The sequence below is a fragment of the Rana temporaria genome, chromosome 5 (genome assembly GCF_905171775.1).
Source record: "Rana temporaria chromosome 5, aRanTem1.1, whole genome shotgun sequence".
In the NCBI taxonomy this organism is placed as follows: domain Eukaryota; kingdom Metazoa; phylum Chordata; class Amphibia; order Anura; family Ranidae; genus Rana; species Rana temporaria.
Window position 1 is genome coordinate 327,223,984 of NC_053493.1, and position 19,258 is coordinate 327,243,241.

The 19,258-nt window shown below is 46.3% G+C and overlaps 1 protein-coding gene across 1 annotated transcript in view; it reads left to right on the forward strand.

Annotated features, from left to right (window-relative positions):
• Positions 1-1,739: 1,739 nt before the first annotated feature.
• Positions 1,740-19,258, forward strand: part of RAB2A (RAB2A, member RAS oncogene family) — a 124,996-nt gene continuing 107,477 nt past the window's right edge. Inside the window, exon 1 of the mRNA XM_040354255.1 lies at positions 1,740-1,845. Coding sequence (XP_040210189.1) covers positions 1,800-1,845 — 46 coding nt within the window. The 5' untranslated portion in view covers positions 1,740-1,799. The remainder of the gene's footprint in view (positions 1,846-19,258) is intronic.

Consider the following 19,258-nt stretch of genomic DNA (forward strand, 5'->3'; position numbering starts at 1 on the left):
ACTTATTCACTTATTATTGTTGTGTATACACTGCGTAGTAGTTGCTGCAATTAACCACTTCATTACTGAGCACTTAAACCCCCATCGTGCCCAGACCAATTTTCAGCTTTCAGTGCTGACGCATTTTGAATGACAATTGCGCGGTCATACAACACTGTACCCAAATTATATTTTTATCATTTTTTCCCCACAAATAGAGCTTTCTTTTGGTGGTATTTGATCACCTCTGCGATTTTTATTTGTTGCGCTATAAACATAAAAAAACAGATTTTTTTTTTAAAAAACTCAATATTTTTTACTTTTTGTTATAATAATATCCCAATTTTTTTTTTTAAAAATAAAAATTTCCCTCGGTTTAGGGTGATACGTATTCTTCTACATATTTTTGTTAAAAAAAATCGCAATAAGCGTATATTGATTGGTTTGCGCAAAAGTTATAGCGCCTACAAAATAGGGGATAGATTTATGATTTTTTAATTTTTTTACTAGTAATGGCGGCGATCTGCGATTTTTTTGTCAGGCCTGCGATATTGCGGCGGACATATCGGACACGTTTGACACAATTTTGGGACCATTCACATTTATACAGCGTTCAGTGCTATAAAAATGTACTAATTACTGTATAAATGTGACTGGCAGTGAAGGGGTTAACACTAGGGGGTGAGGAAGGGGTTAAATGTATTCCCTGGGTGTGTTCTTACTGTGTGGGGGGGAGGGGACTGACTGGGGGAGGTGACCGATGCTGTGTCCCTATGTAAAGGGACACAGATCGGTCTCCTCTCTCCCTGACAGGACGTGGAGCTCTGTGTTTACACACAGAGCTCCACGTCCCTGCTGTGTCACCGACGATCGCGGGTGTCTGGCTGACATCACGGCCGCCAGGCACACGCATCGGCTCCCGAGCGATGCGCCGGGCATGTTGTTTCCCCGCTGCGCGGCGCGCACGGGGAATGACAACAATAGGACGTCCACTTGGCACTTGAGAGCCGCGCTGTGGACGTCTTTCGTCCATAGCGCGGATCCCAAGTGGTTAACTTACACTGCATATTTTGGTTGATTCATTTATTTAGTAGCGCAGAAGCTCATTCACATATTAGTCAGTACAGTTGTCGTCCGAAAATACAATACAAATACACTAAAACACATGACATCGCTTCCGATTTTTTTTTTCTGTCATGCGTGTGACTTTAGTAACCTATTCAATTACTTCTTGCGACTATTAAGCGAAAAAAGTCGGACGATCTGTCGCCTCCGATTTTCGCATCGTGTGTACGGGCCATAAAGCCTGGTTCACAACTGTGCATTTTTTGTGCATTTTCAGTTTTGCAGAAACACACTACAGTCCATTTAACATGGATTCCTATGGGTCACTTTCACATCTGTGCATTTTATGGTACGGGCCAGGGACTTTTTTCTGGTTTATATAGTGTGCATCATGTTGTGGGAAAAGGTGCAGAATAAATAAAAATACTTTAGGGTGCAGAAACTCTTGTAAAGCAGCTGCAGGGGTGTGATTGCATGCTTATAGCTGTCAGTACAGCTGGGTGGTGGTGACAGTAAATCAGAGCACAACAATTACAGTTGGCACAATGTTCCATTGGGTAGACTAGAGTCTGGCTGAGCGGAGGGGCGTGGTCATTACATTACCTGGCTTCTGCCATACGCCAACCTGTTAGACAACCAGGTCACAAGCGCTGCGCATGCGCGCGTATTTTAGCTTCCGAGGAGGGCCGTGCACGAGCCCGTGGTTACGTCAGCGCGTCCGCTAGAAGCAGTGACGAGCAGGCAGGAGTCCGGACATGGCGTACGCATATCTCTTCAAATACATCATCATCGGTGATACCGGTAAGAAGAGAATGTGAGCTGCCCGGTGGGCTTCGGCGTGGTCAGCCTGAGCTGGCGCTGTGTCTGAGGGCTCCGGTGCGGCGGGGCAGGGCTGCCAGCAGTGCGGGCGGGGCCGGCCGGTCCCTCATTTCCGCAGTGTTGGAGTCGTTGACGTGGTGGGTCGAGCTGTGCCAGGCGCGGGCGGGGGGGACACGGAGGGCCCGTGTTGTTTGTCCGCCGGCATTGGTAGTGAGTGGGCGCTCAGTGGAGAAGGAGTGCGGCCTGCCAGCTGGTGACACTACAAGTCCCAGCATTCAGCTCCATCCTCAGCCAGGCCTAGGCAGGGAGACAGTGCCACGGGAGCAGCAGCCTACAACAGGCAGATCCTGCTCAGTGTATTCTGATCGGGGACACTGTACAGGAGCCAACATTGGGGGGGGGGGGGGGGGGGGGGGGGGGCACTGATATAACCAGGGGGTGTCCAGTGTGGGCTCATCACAGCAATCTGTGTGTATTTGTACTACTATAGCACATCAGTATAGGCTGAGCCCATCATACACTACAGTCACACCATACACTCTCCATCATATACTACAGTCACACCATACACTACAGTCACACCATACACTCTCCATCATACACTACAGTCACGCCATACAATCTCCATCATACACTACAGTCACACCATACACTCTCCATCATACACTACAGTCGCACCATACAATCTCCATCATACACTACAGTCACACCATACAATCTCCATCATACTCTACAGTCACACCATACAATGTCCATCATACACTACAGTCACACCATACAATCTCCATCATACACTACAGTCACACCATACAATCTCCATCATACTCTACAGTCACACCATACAATGTCCATCGTACACTACAGTCACATCATACACTCTCCATCGTACATTAGTCACACCATACAATGTCCATCATACACTACAGTCACACCATACACACTCCATCATACACTACAGTCGCACCATACAATCTCCATCATACACTACAGTCACACCATACAATCTCCATCATACTCTACAGTCACACCATACAATGTCCATCATACACTACAGTCACACCATACAATCTCCATCATACACTACAGTCACACCATACAATCTCCATCATACTCTACAGTCACACCATACAATGTCCATCGTACACTACAGTCACATCATACACTCTCCATCGTACATTAGTCACACCATACAATGTCCATCATACACTACAGTCACACCATACACACTCCATCATACACTACAGTCACACCATACAATCTCCATCATACACTACAGTCACACCATACAATCTCCATCATACACTACAGTCACACCATACAATCTCCATCATACACTCTCCATCATACACTACAGTCACACCATACACTCTCCATCATACACTACAGTCACACCATACAATCTCCATCATACACTCTCCATCATACACTACAGTCACACCATACAATCTCCATCATACACTACAGTCACACCATACAATCTCCATCGCACACTACAGTCACACCATACAATGTCCATCATACACTACAGTCACACCATACACACTCCATCATACACTACAGTCACACCATACAATCTCCATCATACACTACAGTCACACCATACAATCTCCATCATACACTACAGTCACACCATACAATCTCCATCATACACTCTCCATCATACACTACAGTCACACCATACACTCTCCATCATACACTACAGTCACACCATACAATCTCCATCATACACTCTCCATCATACACTACAGTCACACCATACAATCTCCATCATACACTACAGTCACACCATACAATCTCCATCGCACACTACAGTCACACCATACAATCTCCATCGCACACTACAGTCACACCATACAATCTCCATCGCACACTACAGTCACACCATACACTCTCCATCATACACTACAGTCACACCATACATTCTCCATCATACACTACAGTCACACCATACAATCTCCATCATACACTACAGTCACACCATACAATCTCCATCGCACACTACAGTCACACCATACACTCTCCATCATACACTACAGTCACACCATACATTCTCCATCATACACTACAGTCACACCATACATTCTCCATCATACACTACAGTCACACCATACATTCTCCATCATACACTACAGTCACACCATACATTCTCCATCATACACTACAGTCACACCATACAATCTCCATCATACACTACAGTCACACCATACAATCTCCATCATACACTACAGTCACACCATACAATCTCCATCATACACTACAGTCACACCATACAATCTCCATCATACACTACAGTCACACCATACAATGTCCATCATACTCTACAGTCACACCATACAATGTCCATCGTACACTACAGTCACACCATACAATCTCCATCGTACATTAGTCACACCATACAATCTCCATCATACACTACAGTCACACCATACACACTCCATCATACACTACAGTCACACCATACATTCTCCATCATACACACTCCATCATACACTACAGTCACACCATACAATCTCCATCATACACTACAGTCACACCATACAATCTCCATCATACACTACAGTCACACCATACAATCTCCATCATACACTACAGTCACACCATACAATCTCCATCATACACTACAGTCACACCATACACTCTCCATCATACACTACAGTCACACCATACAATCTCCATCATACACTACAGTCACACCATACAATCTCCATCGCACACTAGTCACACCATACAATCTCCATCGCACACTACAGTCACACCATACACTCTCCATCATACACTCTCCATCGCACACTACAGTCACACCATACACTCTCCATCATACACTACAGTCACGCCATACAATCTGCATTGTACACTACAGTCACGCCATACACTCTCCATCATACAGTACAGTCACACCATACACTCTCCATCGCACACTACAGTCACACCGTACACCCTCTATTGTACACTACAGTCACACCGTACACTCTCCATTGTACACTACAGTCACGCCATACAATCTCCATTGTACACTACAGTCACGCCATACAATCTCCATTGTACACTACAGTCACGCCATACATTCTCCATTGTACACTACAGTCACGCCATACATTCTCCATTGTACAGTACAGTCACGCCATACACTCTCCATCGTACAGTACAGTCACGCCATACAATCTCCATCATACTGACCATACATTGTACAATCTCCTATCTGTCCACCATACACGCGCGCTACAATCTGTACAATCTTTAGATCAACAAGTATGTAGTATAAGGGCCTGCCCGATTAGATGGATCCCCATGTTACATTGGTAATTGTATGATCATTTTATTACATGCTTGGCCAGTCTCTACCATTAAAGTGGTTCTTCAGCCTGTCTTGTGAAGTGGCTCCACCACCATCCAGGTGCCTCCATTATGGTGCAGATGTTCCCATCGGCTCTCCCTGGCCATTGGGTCCTAGCAGAGCGCACGTGTCATGGAAATACCTCGCACGCAAAACCAGGGAAGGTCTCCAGCTTCTGGATACTGGGTACCAGCACATGTCCCTTAGGGCTCGACTGGGATCGGCATCCTGTGACACATCTGTGCACTCACCGGTAACAAAGCCTTGCCTAGGCATGCAGAGTGGAGAAAAAGGTGCTTTTAAAAGAAAAAAAGTCCATCGTCAGGGGAGGATAAGTTCACAGTTGGGGTAAAGGTCTGAGAAGTACGGGGGGGGGGGGGGGGAACACCACACATATCTATATGGCTGAAGCATTGGTCTGATGCTGCTGTAAGCCTGAGAACTGAGTGATCACGGATCGCTTACTTCTCAGTCTTCACTAAGGATGAGCTCTGGCGTGTTCGCATAGAACACGTGCAGAGCCCGCCAGGAAGTGAGCACGGCGCTGCGCTAATAACAGCCAGGGAGACATTTCACGATCCCTGCAGCTGAGCATCGGGAAATGTCTCCCTGGCTGTGATTAGCACAGCGCCGTGCTCACTTCCTGGCGAGTTCTGCACGTGTTCTATGCGAACACGCCGGAGCTCATTCTTGGTCTTCACTGAGCAGAGAGTGGTAACTCGGTCATCGGCTCTCTGCCCCTCTAGCGCTCACTGGAGTGCCAGGCTGTGGATGGGAAGTAGCTGGTTCAGGCGCTCAGCTGCGTGTTGAGAGGCTAAGCCAGCTGCAGGTCAGATATCTGGGCACATCCGGAGAGCCTTGGAAACGGCCAGGAAAGGAGTATTTCTGTGTCTTTCCAAGCATTGGCTCTGGCGCCCCCTCCATCTCGGGCCAAACGCGATACTGCACACCGCTTTGGCCCGAATCCTGCTTGTTTTGCGAGACAACACTCGGAAACCGAGTAAGGATTTTTTTAAGTACAGTGCTCGTATTGCGTAACGCTTGTTAGCCGCATTACTCGCAATCCGAGGTTCCACTGTAGTACAGCAACTACTTTTGAGAATCAATGTAGCACCTCCATAAGTCGGGCGTTGCTCTGATTTGGACAGCGCGGTTGCCGGAAATGAGCTCTGATTTGACATCGGCCTGGTGTGAGCGAGGGCTAAAGGAGATTGTGCAATCAGATTGTGTAGTTTAAGATCCACCAACATCCTATGTAGTGCAAGGCCCTGCCTGATTGGAATCAAATTCGTTGGATAGTTAAGGTCCTTGTATTGCAAAGATTTGATGATTCTAAAGGACATTGTAAAATCTTTGTAAAGTTAGATTGTAACTTGTTATATTAGGTCTTGGTAATATCGGTAACATTGTATAGTCTGCGGTATCCTGTGTCTGGTAGGCCTCTGGTAAACGGAGCTGTTTATCCTGCATTAGGCCATGTGTTGTATGAGGTCACATGACCGAGCCCAGGAAGAGTATAGGGAAACACTGCTGTGCTCTGCATTCATGCTGATATAAACACCAGTGTCCAAAATCAATACTAGAACTGCAGTCTCCTCCCCCAGGGACATGGGCTGCTTCCAGGGATACACTGCCGCTGCCTGACCCGATTGGGGTGGAGAGGAGCTCTGAAGGCAAGCTGCCCAGGTGCCTCTCCTTATCCTGGCAACAATGAGGATCCTGGTGGAGGAGAGGGCTTGGTGGGTCAGGTGAGCAGAGATGAGGGGAGTGCTGAATGGAGCGAACACAAGCTACACTAGCCACTCCTTGCCCTGGTGTAAATGTTGTAAGATACATTCTCTACATCCTAGGCCCGGGAAGGCGACCACTACCAGTGATGACTGGGATCAGCCACAGACAGGGTTCCGAGCCACAGCCTGCCGAGCCAAAAGCAAAGGTAGAGGGAGATGGGGGGTAACCTAAACCCCGCTTCTTGCTACCTGTGCAACCAGCGCTCAAAATACAGGGATGGGCCTTGCTTGTGAGAGAAAAAAGGGGGGGACGGGACACAAGAGTTTCCTGGCGATTGGTGTACGTCACAGCCAATTGTTTGGCGACTCTGGTAAGCTATGCTCACGACTGGTGCCAACAGTAAATGGGCTGACAAAAGCCTAGGCACCAGGATGCAGATCTCTAGTGCACTAATATGTGATGTGCCATGCACCGTATATGGGTTGTATGTTGATTTTGGCTGTGGAACGCCAGTCTCTTCTGCACAATTAGTAGTGCAGCAGGCATTGGTAAAAGAGCAGGCTGCTAGTCAGTAGAAACAGGCCCATGCATATTGTAGTCCTAGTGAATGGGTCCTTTAATCTTTTGAGCGCCATGGGCTATCTTTGTCTGATCTAGTGTAAGTGGTGATCCAGCTGCTGAGCAACTAGTTTTCCCCTAATCGTCTTTCAGGACAGCCACCTGAGAGACCTTGGCTCCTCCCCTCTGTTGGAAACACCGCGCCAGCCCATAAATTTCCTCCTCCCCTGCTGGTCCTCAGTTATTTGTGTTTCCTCCAGAGGGGAGACACCATAGGAACAAGCCAGGAGAGCCAAGGGAGGCTCAGGCAAGACGGTCCTGAAAGGGAGCAGGGGCTCTCTGGACAAAAGAGACAGGTACTAACCTGAAAGACAGCCACCCTCACATCCCTGAGCGCAGGTGTAAGTCGGGGGGGCTCCGGTTTTTGTATGCACCGAGTGCGGTGTGAGGAGGTACAGCCAGCGTCCTAGACCAGCGTGTGTGGCTGCCGGAGGAATGGGGATTCCAGACGCGCAAGCCACGCTGTGTACTAGGACCGCTCGGAGCCGATGGCGGGTGACGTCATTCAGGCACGGGGGCGGGTACTTCCGGGTTCGCGGCTTCCGGTTCCGGACGCGAAACTCAAAAACGGAGCCAGGCAATGGCTGGAGGGAGCTGCATAGACGCTGTAGAGACAGCACACGCGGCGCTGGTGACACAGACATGTCGGAAGCAGAGGGGAAAGATGTTGCTCCAGCAGAGACCAGCTCCAGCCACAGCAAGGTAAGGGGAACCTAGGGTGGATTTCCCCTCTCCTAAAAAAATAGCCTACCATCCCTCTACACCCCCCAGGGTAATAGGGAGGGGGAGGTGGGTTAACCCCTCAGTGTCAGAGGGTGATTCATAGGGCCCCTAGTGTGGTAAGCCCATATGAAGACACTGCGCACCTGCCGTGAGCAGGGGGAAGGCTACGGTACTAATCATGGGGTATATATTTTTCGCTTGTGTCTTTCAGAAAACTGACAAAGACAAGAATACCCACAGTACAAAGAAAAGATGTCCATCCTGTAAAGTCACACTTAGGGAGTCATGGAAAAAGGCTATTTGTAGCGACTGTATTGATAAGTTAGTACAGGAGCACACTGCGGAACAAAGTGATTTGGCATCATCAGTTAAAGAACTTTCTAATACCTTTGGGTCATTCAAAACATTTTTTGAAAACTTCCAGATCCCGCAGCTTCAGTCAGCTCCTCCTGTACAGGCAACATCAGTCCCGGAAGTAAGACCTTCCACTAGTGCAGGCCCTTCAAGAGTTCCTAGTGAGGAGCTAGAAGAGGAACCTGACAGCGCAGTGTCCGGTTCACAGGAATCAGAGGAGGAGGCTCGGGAAGGTGATTCCAGGAAGCCCTCCCGCTACAAGCTCTCCTTGGAGGATGTAGACCACCTATTGGAAGCTATTTATGCCACTCTGGGTATTCAAACAGAAAAAAAAACATTATCATTGCATGACCAAATGTATGAGGGTTTAGGCGACCAGGAAAGTAAAAATTTCCCAGTCCATGATGTCTTGATCGAAGCAATTAAAAAAGAATGGCAGGAACCAGAAAGGAAACCATTCTTTTCCAAAGCTTTGAAAAGACGATTTCCATTTTCGGATGACCCATCCTCAATTTGGAATAAAACGCCAAAGCTGGATGCTGCCTTTTCTCAAGTTTCAAGGCACACAGACCTAGCTTTTGAGGACATGGGCATTCTATCCCAACCAATGGATAAGAAAATGGATTCATTACTAAAAAAGTCCTGGGACTCCACGCTGGGTAGTTTAAAACCAGCAATGGCAGTCACCGTGGTAGCCAGGAACATGGAATTTTGGCTGAACCAGATTCAGGAGCACATTGAGGAGGAGACGGCAAAAGACCAAATCCTAGCCTCATTTCCCACATTTTTGAGAGGCATAGCTTATATTGCAGACGCCTCAGCTGAACTGGTACGGATGGCAGCTAGATCGTCTGCATTAGCTAACTCAACCAGGAGGGCCTTATGGTTAAAGACGTGGCAGGGGGACTGCGCGTCTAAAACCAAATTATGCGGCATCCCATTCACAGGGGACCTGCTCTTTGGGCCGGGATTAGAAAAAGTGCTGGACCGTACAGCGGACAAGAAAAAAGCGTTTCCGCTGAAACGCAAAGCACCCTGGAGTCAGCCACAGCAGACCAAAAAGAGACAGAACAAATTTAATTGGGTACCTAAGGGCCCCCGCTTCACACCCAAGGTAGACAATCAGAAAAGACCCTGGGCCCAGAGAGGGAAAGGCAAAGCAGGAGCTATTTTTCGTGCTCCTGAACAAGCCTATGATAAGAAATGACAGATTGCTCACAGTGGGAGGAAGACTGGGGGACTTCCTCCCTCAGTGGGAAAAGGTGACTTCCAATCGATTCATATTGAGGATCATAAAGGAAGGTTATCATCTAGAATTCTCCAGAACACCCCCCAAAAAAGTTTTATTTAACAAAACTTCCGAAGGACAGAAGAAAGGCCGAAGGGTTAATGAGAGCCCTGGAGGATCTCAAGAAACAAGAGGTAGTAGTGGAGGTCCCCAAAAAAGAAAGGGGACTTGGGTTCTACTCCCACATTCTTGGAGTACTAAAACCCACGGGGAAGGTCAGACCAATCTTAAACCTAAAACCCCTCAACCTATCCATAACCTACAAGAGGTTCAGAATGGACTCAATTTACTCAGTGAAAGCCCTACTACCTCCAAACTGTTTCCTGGTCTCCTTAGATCTAAAGGACGCCTACTTACACGTTCCAATACACAGGGACCACCAACAGTTCCTGAGATTGGCGATAGAGACGGGAAACAGAACCTTACATTTACAATTCCAGGCCTTACCCTTCGGCCTCTCTTCCTCACCCAGAGTCTTCACCAAGATTCTGGCGGAAGCCCTGGCACCCTTGCGAGTCCAAGGCATTTCCATCATTGCATATCTGGACGATCTGCTGCTGTTCGCAGAAACCCCAGAGAGGTTGCAAAAGAACCTCGAGACCACACAGATCTTTTTGAAAGATCTAGGGTGGTTAATAAATGTGGAAAAATCAAATCTAAAGCCCACACAACAGATAACATACTTGGGGTACGTGATAGACTCTGTACAGTAAAGGATTTTTCTACCCAAAGAGAAGATAGAAAAGATCCAAAAAGAAACAAAGGCAATTCAGGTGAACTCACCATGTACCATCAGACAGATCATGTCAACACTGGGGCTGCTAACATCGGCAATCCCAGCTGTTCAATGGGCAGCCTTACATTTCCGACCACTGCAAGTGTTCCTTCTAGAGGTTTGGGACCACAGGCAGGAGTCCTTGGACACCCAGGTTCGAATACCGACACAGGTAAAAAGAACCCTTTGGTGGTGGAGGACGGTGGAAAACTTGACCATAGGTCGGCTGTGGACTCTTCCCATTTCCCAAATCCTTACCACGGACGCAAGTGGGATAGGATGGGGAGCACATCTAGGCTCCCAAGTAACCCAAGGGATTTGGAAAGGGGAAGAGAGGAGGAGATCCTCCAATTGGAAAGAGTTGAAGGCAGTGGGGCTTGCACTTCAATTCTTCCAGGGACAACTGAAGGGACATCATGTTCAAATAAGATCCGACAACGCGTCAGTTATTGCCTATGTAAACAAGCAGGGTGGAACAAGGAGCGGAACCCTGTGGGCATTAGCGAAAGAAATCCTGACATGGGGAGAAAGGAATATTCTCTCGCTATCAGCAATCCACCTAAAAGGGGATTTAAACACAGTAGCGGATTTCCTCAGCAGAATTCAGCTGAAGGAAAGCGACTGGGAACTAAATCAGGAGGTGTTCAGGCAGATCACACTAAAATGGGGAACACCTCAAGTGGATTTATTCGCATCCAAGAAGAACAAAAAGGTCAAGACCTTCTTCTCACTAAACAGAGAGGACGGAGCAATAGGAGTGGATGCTTTAGCACAAAGGTGGACTTTCAGGACATGTTATGCCTTTCCTCCACCCGTATTAATTCCACAAGTATTACGGAAACTGCGTGCAGAGAAAACCAACCTGATTCTCATAGCACCTCACTGGCCCAAGAGACCATGGTTCTCTTTACTGAAAGAGCTAGCTATAGAACCCCCCTGGTTGTTGCCAGTCCAGGAGGATCTACTCTCCCAAGGCCCAGTATACTGCCCCCAAGTGGAAAAGTGGAACTTGGCCGCGTGGTTTCTGAGGAGCAACTGCTGAAAGCAAAGGGTTTCTCAAACCACTTAATTGCGACTCTACTGAAAAGCAGAAAGTTAGAGACACGCAAAATTTATGAAAAGGTATGGAAGTGCTTTGGCAAATGGTGCACAGAAAACTCCTTTAATACAGAGTTCAGTGGCCGTCCTAGAATTTTTACAAAAGGGAGTAGAAAAAGGACTAAGCCTTAGTACGCTAAAAGGTCAAGTATCCGCACTGTCAGTGTTCCTAGAGGAAAGGCTAGCATCTGACCCATGGATAGTCAGATTCTTCAGATCCTTGAGCCGACAGAGACCTATTCAAACCTCGGTCTTCCCGAAATGGAACCTGTCCTTGGTACTACAAGCTTTGACAGCCAAACCTTTTGAGCCTTTGGAAGATTGCAATCTAAAGACGCTGACACTAAAAGCAGTCTTTTTGGTGGCAATCACCACTGCAAGACGGGTCTGTGAGTTAGAGGCCCTATCGATCAGACCCCCCTTTTTTCAGATCTTCGCAGATCGTATAATTTTTAAATTGGATCCGGGATTCCTGCCTAAAGTAATCTCAAGGTTCCATAGAGAACAAGAAATTATATTACCTTCATTTTGTCCGAACCCTTCCAGAGAACAGGAAGTGAAATTCCATAGCTTAGACGTCAGGAGATGCGTCTTGCATTATTTAGAAGTGACTAAAACTTTAAGGAAAACTGACTCTTTATTTATTTTGCATTCTGGAGCTAGACAAGGACATAGAGCTACCAGGCGCACTATAGCTAGATGGTTAAAAGAAGCCATTGAAAAAGCTTACAGTTTAGGAGGCATACCGATCCCAGAGGGTATCAAAGCGCACTCCACAAGGTCTATGGCAGCCTCACAGGCAGAGAGAGCTGGAGCAACGCCGGAGCAGATCTGTAAAGCGGCGACATGGTCCAGTTTTGCCACCTTCGTAAGACACTATAGGGTGGATCTTTGGTCAGCTAAGGATCAGACCTTTGGACGTAAGGTCTTACAAGCTGTGGTCCCGCCCTAGGGTAAGTGCTCGGTTATCCTCTCAGGTGGCTGTCCTGAAAGACGATTAGGGGAAAAACGAAGTTACTTACTGGTAACGTTCTTTCCCGTAGTCTTTCAGGACAGCCGGGTAACCCACCCAAAGGTATGTATAAGATTTCCTTACAGGAATTGTGATATGGTTAACGATGTGTATCATGTTTTCTTGTGTCTCCCCAGCAACTGGAGGTGCTCTAAAAGAACTGAGGACCAGCAGGGGAGGAGGAAATTTATGGGCTGGCGCGGTGTTTCCAACAGAGGGGAGGAGCCAAGGTCTCTCAGGTGGCTGTCCTGAAAGACTACGGGAAAGAACGTTACCAGTAAGTAACTTCGTTTTTTTTTTTTTCAGCCTGGGGAATGTTGAGGCTTCCTTATTTACTAAGGCTGGGTTCACACTATCGCTGCATGCGGCTCACAGCAGGGGGTCTGGTGTGTCGCAGTTTCAGGTCCGATTTCAGCCTGAATTTTTGGCTGAATTCAGACCAAAAGACACACAGGACCCCTGTGCAAATTAGCACCGGAGCAGCAGTGGAGATGTGTGAACTGGCTCCATAGAGAGCCGGTCAAAAGCTCCTGCGAATTGGATGCAGAGAAATCGCATTCAATTCGCAATAGTGTGAACACAGCCTTAAAGCATTGGCCGCCTCTTTTTTTGGCCATTTTTGGGTGTAGGACTTACATTCTCTATCCCGCCTACCCTTGGACTGTGCCCCCATTCCTCACCTGAATTACAGGGTGGGTCTTCCTGCAATGTCCTGGTGTGCATTTGAATTTAGTGTGACATGTGCCTAGCTCCCCCCACCCACGTCATTTGTTCAGATCTATTAACATGGAAAGACTACAAGGCTCATCTGCCACAGAAAACGCTTTGATCTAAATGGAACACAATGATGTCACCATACTTGTGGTGTGTGTGTGTGTTGTTTGTTTTTGTTTGTTGTTTGCATTGATTTTCGGCTGCCAAACTTTGTGCTCAGCTGAGGTCTCCTCTCTCTTCACACAGAAACTGACAGGCAGCAGCGGGAGTCATTGACTCCTCGGCTGTCAGTGGGGAGGGGGTGTGAGCTGCGCTGTGTGCGTCAATAGATGCACACAGTCTTGCTCAGGGATTAGCCTGCATGAGTGCCCTCATAGCCAGTGGCATGCTGTAGGCACATTCAGAGGAGTCTTTCACTTCAGCGGTGCGCCCCAGAAGAGGAGAGTTGGGGCTACTGTGTGCAATACAATTGCACAGAGCAGGTAAGTATACTATAACATGTCTTGTTATTTTAGAGAAGGGAAAAAAAGCCTTTAGAATCACGTTGAGGCTTTTTCAGCTTGCAGTTATATAATTTGAAAGCTGAATTCTCATTGGTGGTTATGCCATCATTACGTTTCTTTTAGACCTGAGAAAATTAAGGCAAATGGGCGTACATGCGGCAGTCGGATTCCCGCGGGGACGACGGCGCGGCTATTTGTTTATAGCCGCTCCATCGCGATCGCTCCCCGGAGCTGAAGAACGGGGAGAGCCGTATGTAAACACGGCTTCCCCGTGCTTCACTGTGGCGGCTGCATCGATCGAGTCATCCCTTTTATAGGGAGACTCGATCGATGACGTCAGTCCTACAGCCACACCCCCCTACATTTGTAAACACACACTAGGTGAACCCTAACTCCTACAGCGCCCCCTGTGGTTAACTCCCAAACTGCAACTGTCATTTTCACAATAAACAATGCAATTTAAATGCATTTTTTGCTGTGAAAATGACAATGGTCCCAAAAATGTGTCAAAATTGTCCGAAGTGTCCGCCATAATGTCGCAGTCACGAAAAAAATCGCTGATCGCCGCCAATAGTAGTAAAAAAAAAAATAATACTCCCCTATTTTGTAAACGCTATACATTTTGCGCAAACCAATCGATAAACGCTTATTGCGATTTTTTTTTTTTTTTACCAAAAATAGGTAGAAGAATACGTATCGGCCTAAACTGAGGGGAAAAAAATTATATGTTTTTGGGGGATATTTATTACAGCAAAAAGTATTTTTGTTTATAGCGCAAAAAATAAAAACCGCAGAGGTGATCAAATACCACCAAAAGAAAGCTCTATTTGTGGGGAAAAAAGGACGTCAATTTTGTTTGGGAGCCACGTCGCACGACCGCGCAATTGTCTGTTAAAGCGACGCAGTGCCGAATTGTAAAAACGCCTTTGGGCATTTAGCAGCATATTGGTCCGGGGCCTAAGTGGTTAAAGGAGTTGTAAAGGAAAACATATTTTTGCCTAAAATTAATGTCTGCAAGGTAGACAGAATAGTGTAATGATTCTGTTAAAACAAGAGTCAATACCTATTAAATTTCTTCATCTATAGCACCTCCGGCGTTCTAGTTTCTGTTCTCTTATTCACTTCCTGGTTTGTGGTGCTCGTTCATGTAAGAACTACATTTCCCAGTATGCATTGCGGCACGCCCAGTAATTCACACCTCCTTGAAGTCTCTAACTCGTAGAGAGCGTCCTGCCACACAGATGTAGTTCCCAGGAGGGGGCGAGCACGTTACTGACCACCGCAGTAAAGCCTCCCTTCACGGTGGTGAGTAACAATCAGACAAGCAGGAAGTGAACAGAACAGAGAAGAAATAGAGCAACTTCTGAGCAAAAACAAACAATGAGGAAGTGAAAAAAGGAATGTCTGCAGGTAAAGGATGCTTATTATGAAAAAAAAAAATTCCTTTACAACCCCTTTAACAGAAATTTGAGCTTTAGAACGTGCCCTTGCTGACCTGTAGTGGCAAACACTGAAACAATTTACACCCTGCCTACTTTTTACAGTAGCTGCAGGAAAATCTGGCAACTTTGCTGTGTTGTGTGTTTTTCCCATGGCCAGCGGTCAAAACTTTCCTATATGGAACATGATTTTTCCATGTGTTGGCAAAACCGTACATATCATCACAACTACTTTGTGCATCCATCCGTTTGGTGTGTGTGTGAGTTTTTTTTTTTTTTGTTTTATTCAATGGCTAGTGGTTTTGTTTTTTTTACTAAACATGCTGTTACTAACTGATGCTAATTTTAAAATAAAATCCTGTCCAAAATATACTGAGCCTGACCTTTGACCCAAACACCAACCCTGGCACTAAACTTAGATCAGACCTTGATGTAGGTATTTTTTTTAATTTACACACATTTATATTTTTTTCCCCTCTGCAAGGAAAGTGAAAGATGCATTTCATCTTTCCTTTCCATTCAGAGCGAGGAACACAGCGGGGCTTCCCAGTGACCTATCACTGTGGTAGCCAATTGGAGGCTACCACAGCAATCAGGTGACCCAGAATCGGAAGTTCAGGGGGTTCTTGGTGGAAACTCTGGTCTCTGTTCTGGGAGTGTGCTGTGCGGTGCGCTCCCAGGACAAAGAATGATACGCATATATGCAGCCCCACAGAAAAAAGCCCAGTGCAGTGGGGTCACGTGTACATGTGCTACATTGGCGGGAAGGGGTTGATGTGGATGTTTAGTCAGAAAATGAAGTCCTGCTAGACAACTCCAGGCTGACCCCTTTAGCAAGTATAGCTGTATTGCCCAGTTTTAATTTTGGCAGCAAATTATGATTTAGTTTTAGTTGGTCTTTTTGACTAAAATGCAATTTTTTGATTTCATCGTATCTTAGTCATCTGAATTGTTTGTATGAGGTTTTAGTCGACTAAAATATGACAAATTAGTCAACTAAAATGTAATGGGTTTAGTTAAATTGTAATGCATTAGTTAAACCTTTCTCTAGAATTTCCAAACTCATTATATAATCCTGGAGTAAAAATCAAATAAGATGTTATTCTTTATGGTATTTGGGTTTGAACACGCATTACAGATTTAGGCCCCTTTCACACGTGCGGACCGTATGTCCGCATTTTAATCCATCCGTTTGCGGATGAGAACGGGACATACATTGGTCCCTAGGTGATTGCGGGTGTCAGCGGATGAACATCCGCTGACACCCGTAATCACCCGCCTCCGCAAAGATCCGATTTTGCGGACGGAAGAAAATCCTTTTTTTTTTTTTTTTTTCCCGTGATCGGATCGGATGAACACGGACACGCGGTCCATGTTCATCCGATCCCCCCCATAGGGGAGAGCGGAGAAAAGACAGGGCGGTCCCCGCACACTCGGCTCAACGGGGATTTTACAGAGCGATCCCTGCTGAGCTGACGGAGGCGGATCATTACTGATCCGCCCCGTGTGAAAGGGCCCTTAGCCCATTGTGACTTTAAAATGCAAAAAAGGTAAACTCTATTGGCTGTAATGCCATTGGACATTTTACCCGAATATATTACCAACAACATTAAAAAATAAGAAAAGCCTTTTTTTTTTTTTTTTTTTCCTTTTCTTTTCTTCAGCAGCTAAATGTCCCCTACTTATTCTTATGTGGTAGTGGAATAGTGCAGTACATGTTTAAACTTTTATGTGCTATTATTTTAGGCTCTGGATGGAATTGTGTTGCCGACTTAAATGGCCAGCAGAGTAGTGTCAATTTTCGACTTTTTAGTCGGTCGTATTTTGGCTATGTGAGTTGTTTTAGTCGTATTTTAGTTGACTAAAATATTTTAGTCAACAAAATTAACACTGGCCTTAACATGCTCAGTTGCTATGTATTTTTTGGCACTGTGTTGAATTTTTATCTGATCTATTGGAAGCCTAGAGATTTACTGCTGCTCAGGGGCTTCAGCAAAATGGCAGCCTCCAGCAAGAAAAAACTAACAATTCTGGAGGCAATTTACAGCACATGCACATACAGCACAGCGGTAGCATAATTATGGCATGCATGTTTCTTGCTAAAGAACTTTATTTATTTTTTTCATCAAGTTATGGGCCGGATTTAAAGGGGCGCTAAAGGTTCCCGTTTGTTACTTAAAAAAAAAAAATCATACTTGCCTCCACTGTGCAGCTTGTTTTGCAGTGATGCAAACAAGTAAATGTGACTTTGTGAAGCTCAGGATGAAAGAATGGTGGAAAATATACAATTTAATGATAAATAAAAACATGTTTACATATATTGAAGTCCATGTACAAAGAAATGCACCCATGACAAGGTGCCAATTTCTAACCTGGCAATCAAATAACATGTTTACAAGCATTTAATATACACGGTAAATCAAAGGAGGCCACCATGTTCATAGTTGGATAAATATGTTAAAATAATAGCATCTGCACGGTCAATATTCTTGGGATCCCTATTAAGTTAGAATTATAGACACATATTGAGGTGAGTGTGTAACATGTACACCATATCTAGTAGCTTGACGCGTTTCGTGGCTTGAAACCTCTCTTCAGTTAACTATGTCAGGATGGGTAGAACCCCCCCCCCCCTCCAAAAAAAAAATATGTATAAGACAAGATGACTTACAATATATGTGCATTAGAAGGTCAAGGACCGTGGGTCACCCAAGAGCATCAGTGTCGGGAACTGAGAGGGCATGTACAAGGCGGCAACCATCACCGAGCACCCTTAGTGTAAATGTAAGGGATGGTGAGAGGTGGTGAATAGTGAATTAAAAAGCAAAAATGTTATGTTGCGGCTATATGCATGGGATGTGGGTCAAGTAATTTGAGAGATGGACTGGATGGGGAAAGTGGTTAGAGCAGGGGTGACAGAATGGATTGGTGGCCAACCGGGAGTGAAGGTGGGGGACCATGGTGAGGGATCATCACCAAAACGCCCAGTGAAGAAGGAAATTTGAATGAACGGGTGAAAGTGTAAAGATTACCTGTGTTGGAAGGAGAGGAGACCAGTACAACGATTGTGTAAACCAATGTGATGGAAGGCACAGGGGAACTCGGAAACACACCCGGGGCGCCCCCTATAAATGCACGCCGCCACAGCCACGAGGATGGAGGGCTGAACCTATGTCCAGGCATATCTACACTCGGCATCAGCCCAGCCCCACCCATACTTGGGAAGATGAATATTGCTGCGCCGGAGGAACCGTGTCACGAGGATGCTGCGCATCCGGTGCACACGTGTGACATCGATGCACAGTGGTGGCACATTCCCCCGAGCGTCAGGGGAGGGAGGAAAACCTCAGTGTGCGTTGCGTCTCCCACACTGAGCAGCAAGGAGACAGACTCCTAGACAGCCAATGCACACAATAGTGGGAACAACAGTATACAATATATACCATGTAGTAACCACAGTATTTAAAGGTAAAATTATTATGAGGTTACCGTATATACTCGAGTATAAGCTGACCCGAATATAAGCCGAGGCACCCAATTTTACCACAAAAAAACTGGGAAAACGTATTGATTTGAGTATTAGCCTAGGGTCGTAAAATTCAGCAGCTACTGTAAGCGGAAAAGGTGGTCAACAATGCCCATTTGCAGCTGCATGCCCCAGCCTCACTGACTCCTAGTAACAGTGCCCAGCAAATGCAACCTCACCAGCCATTTCAGTAATGGTGAAAATGTTTACTTACCAGGTAACTGGGGCTCACCTCTGTGGCTGGATTGTGCGGCAGTGGGCAGAGAAGCAGAGCTGGCTG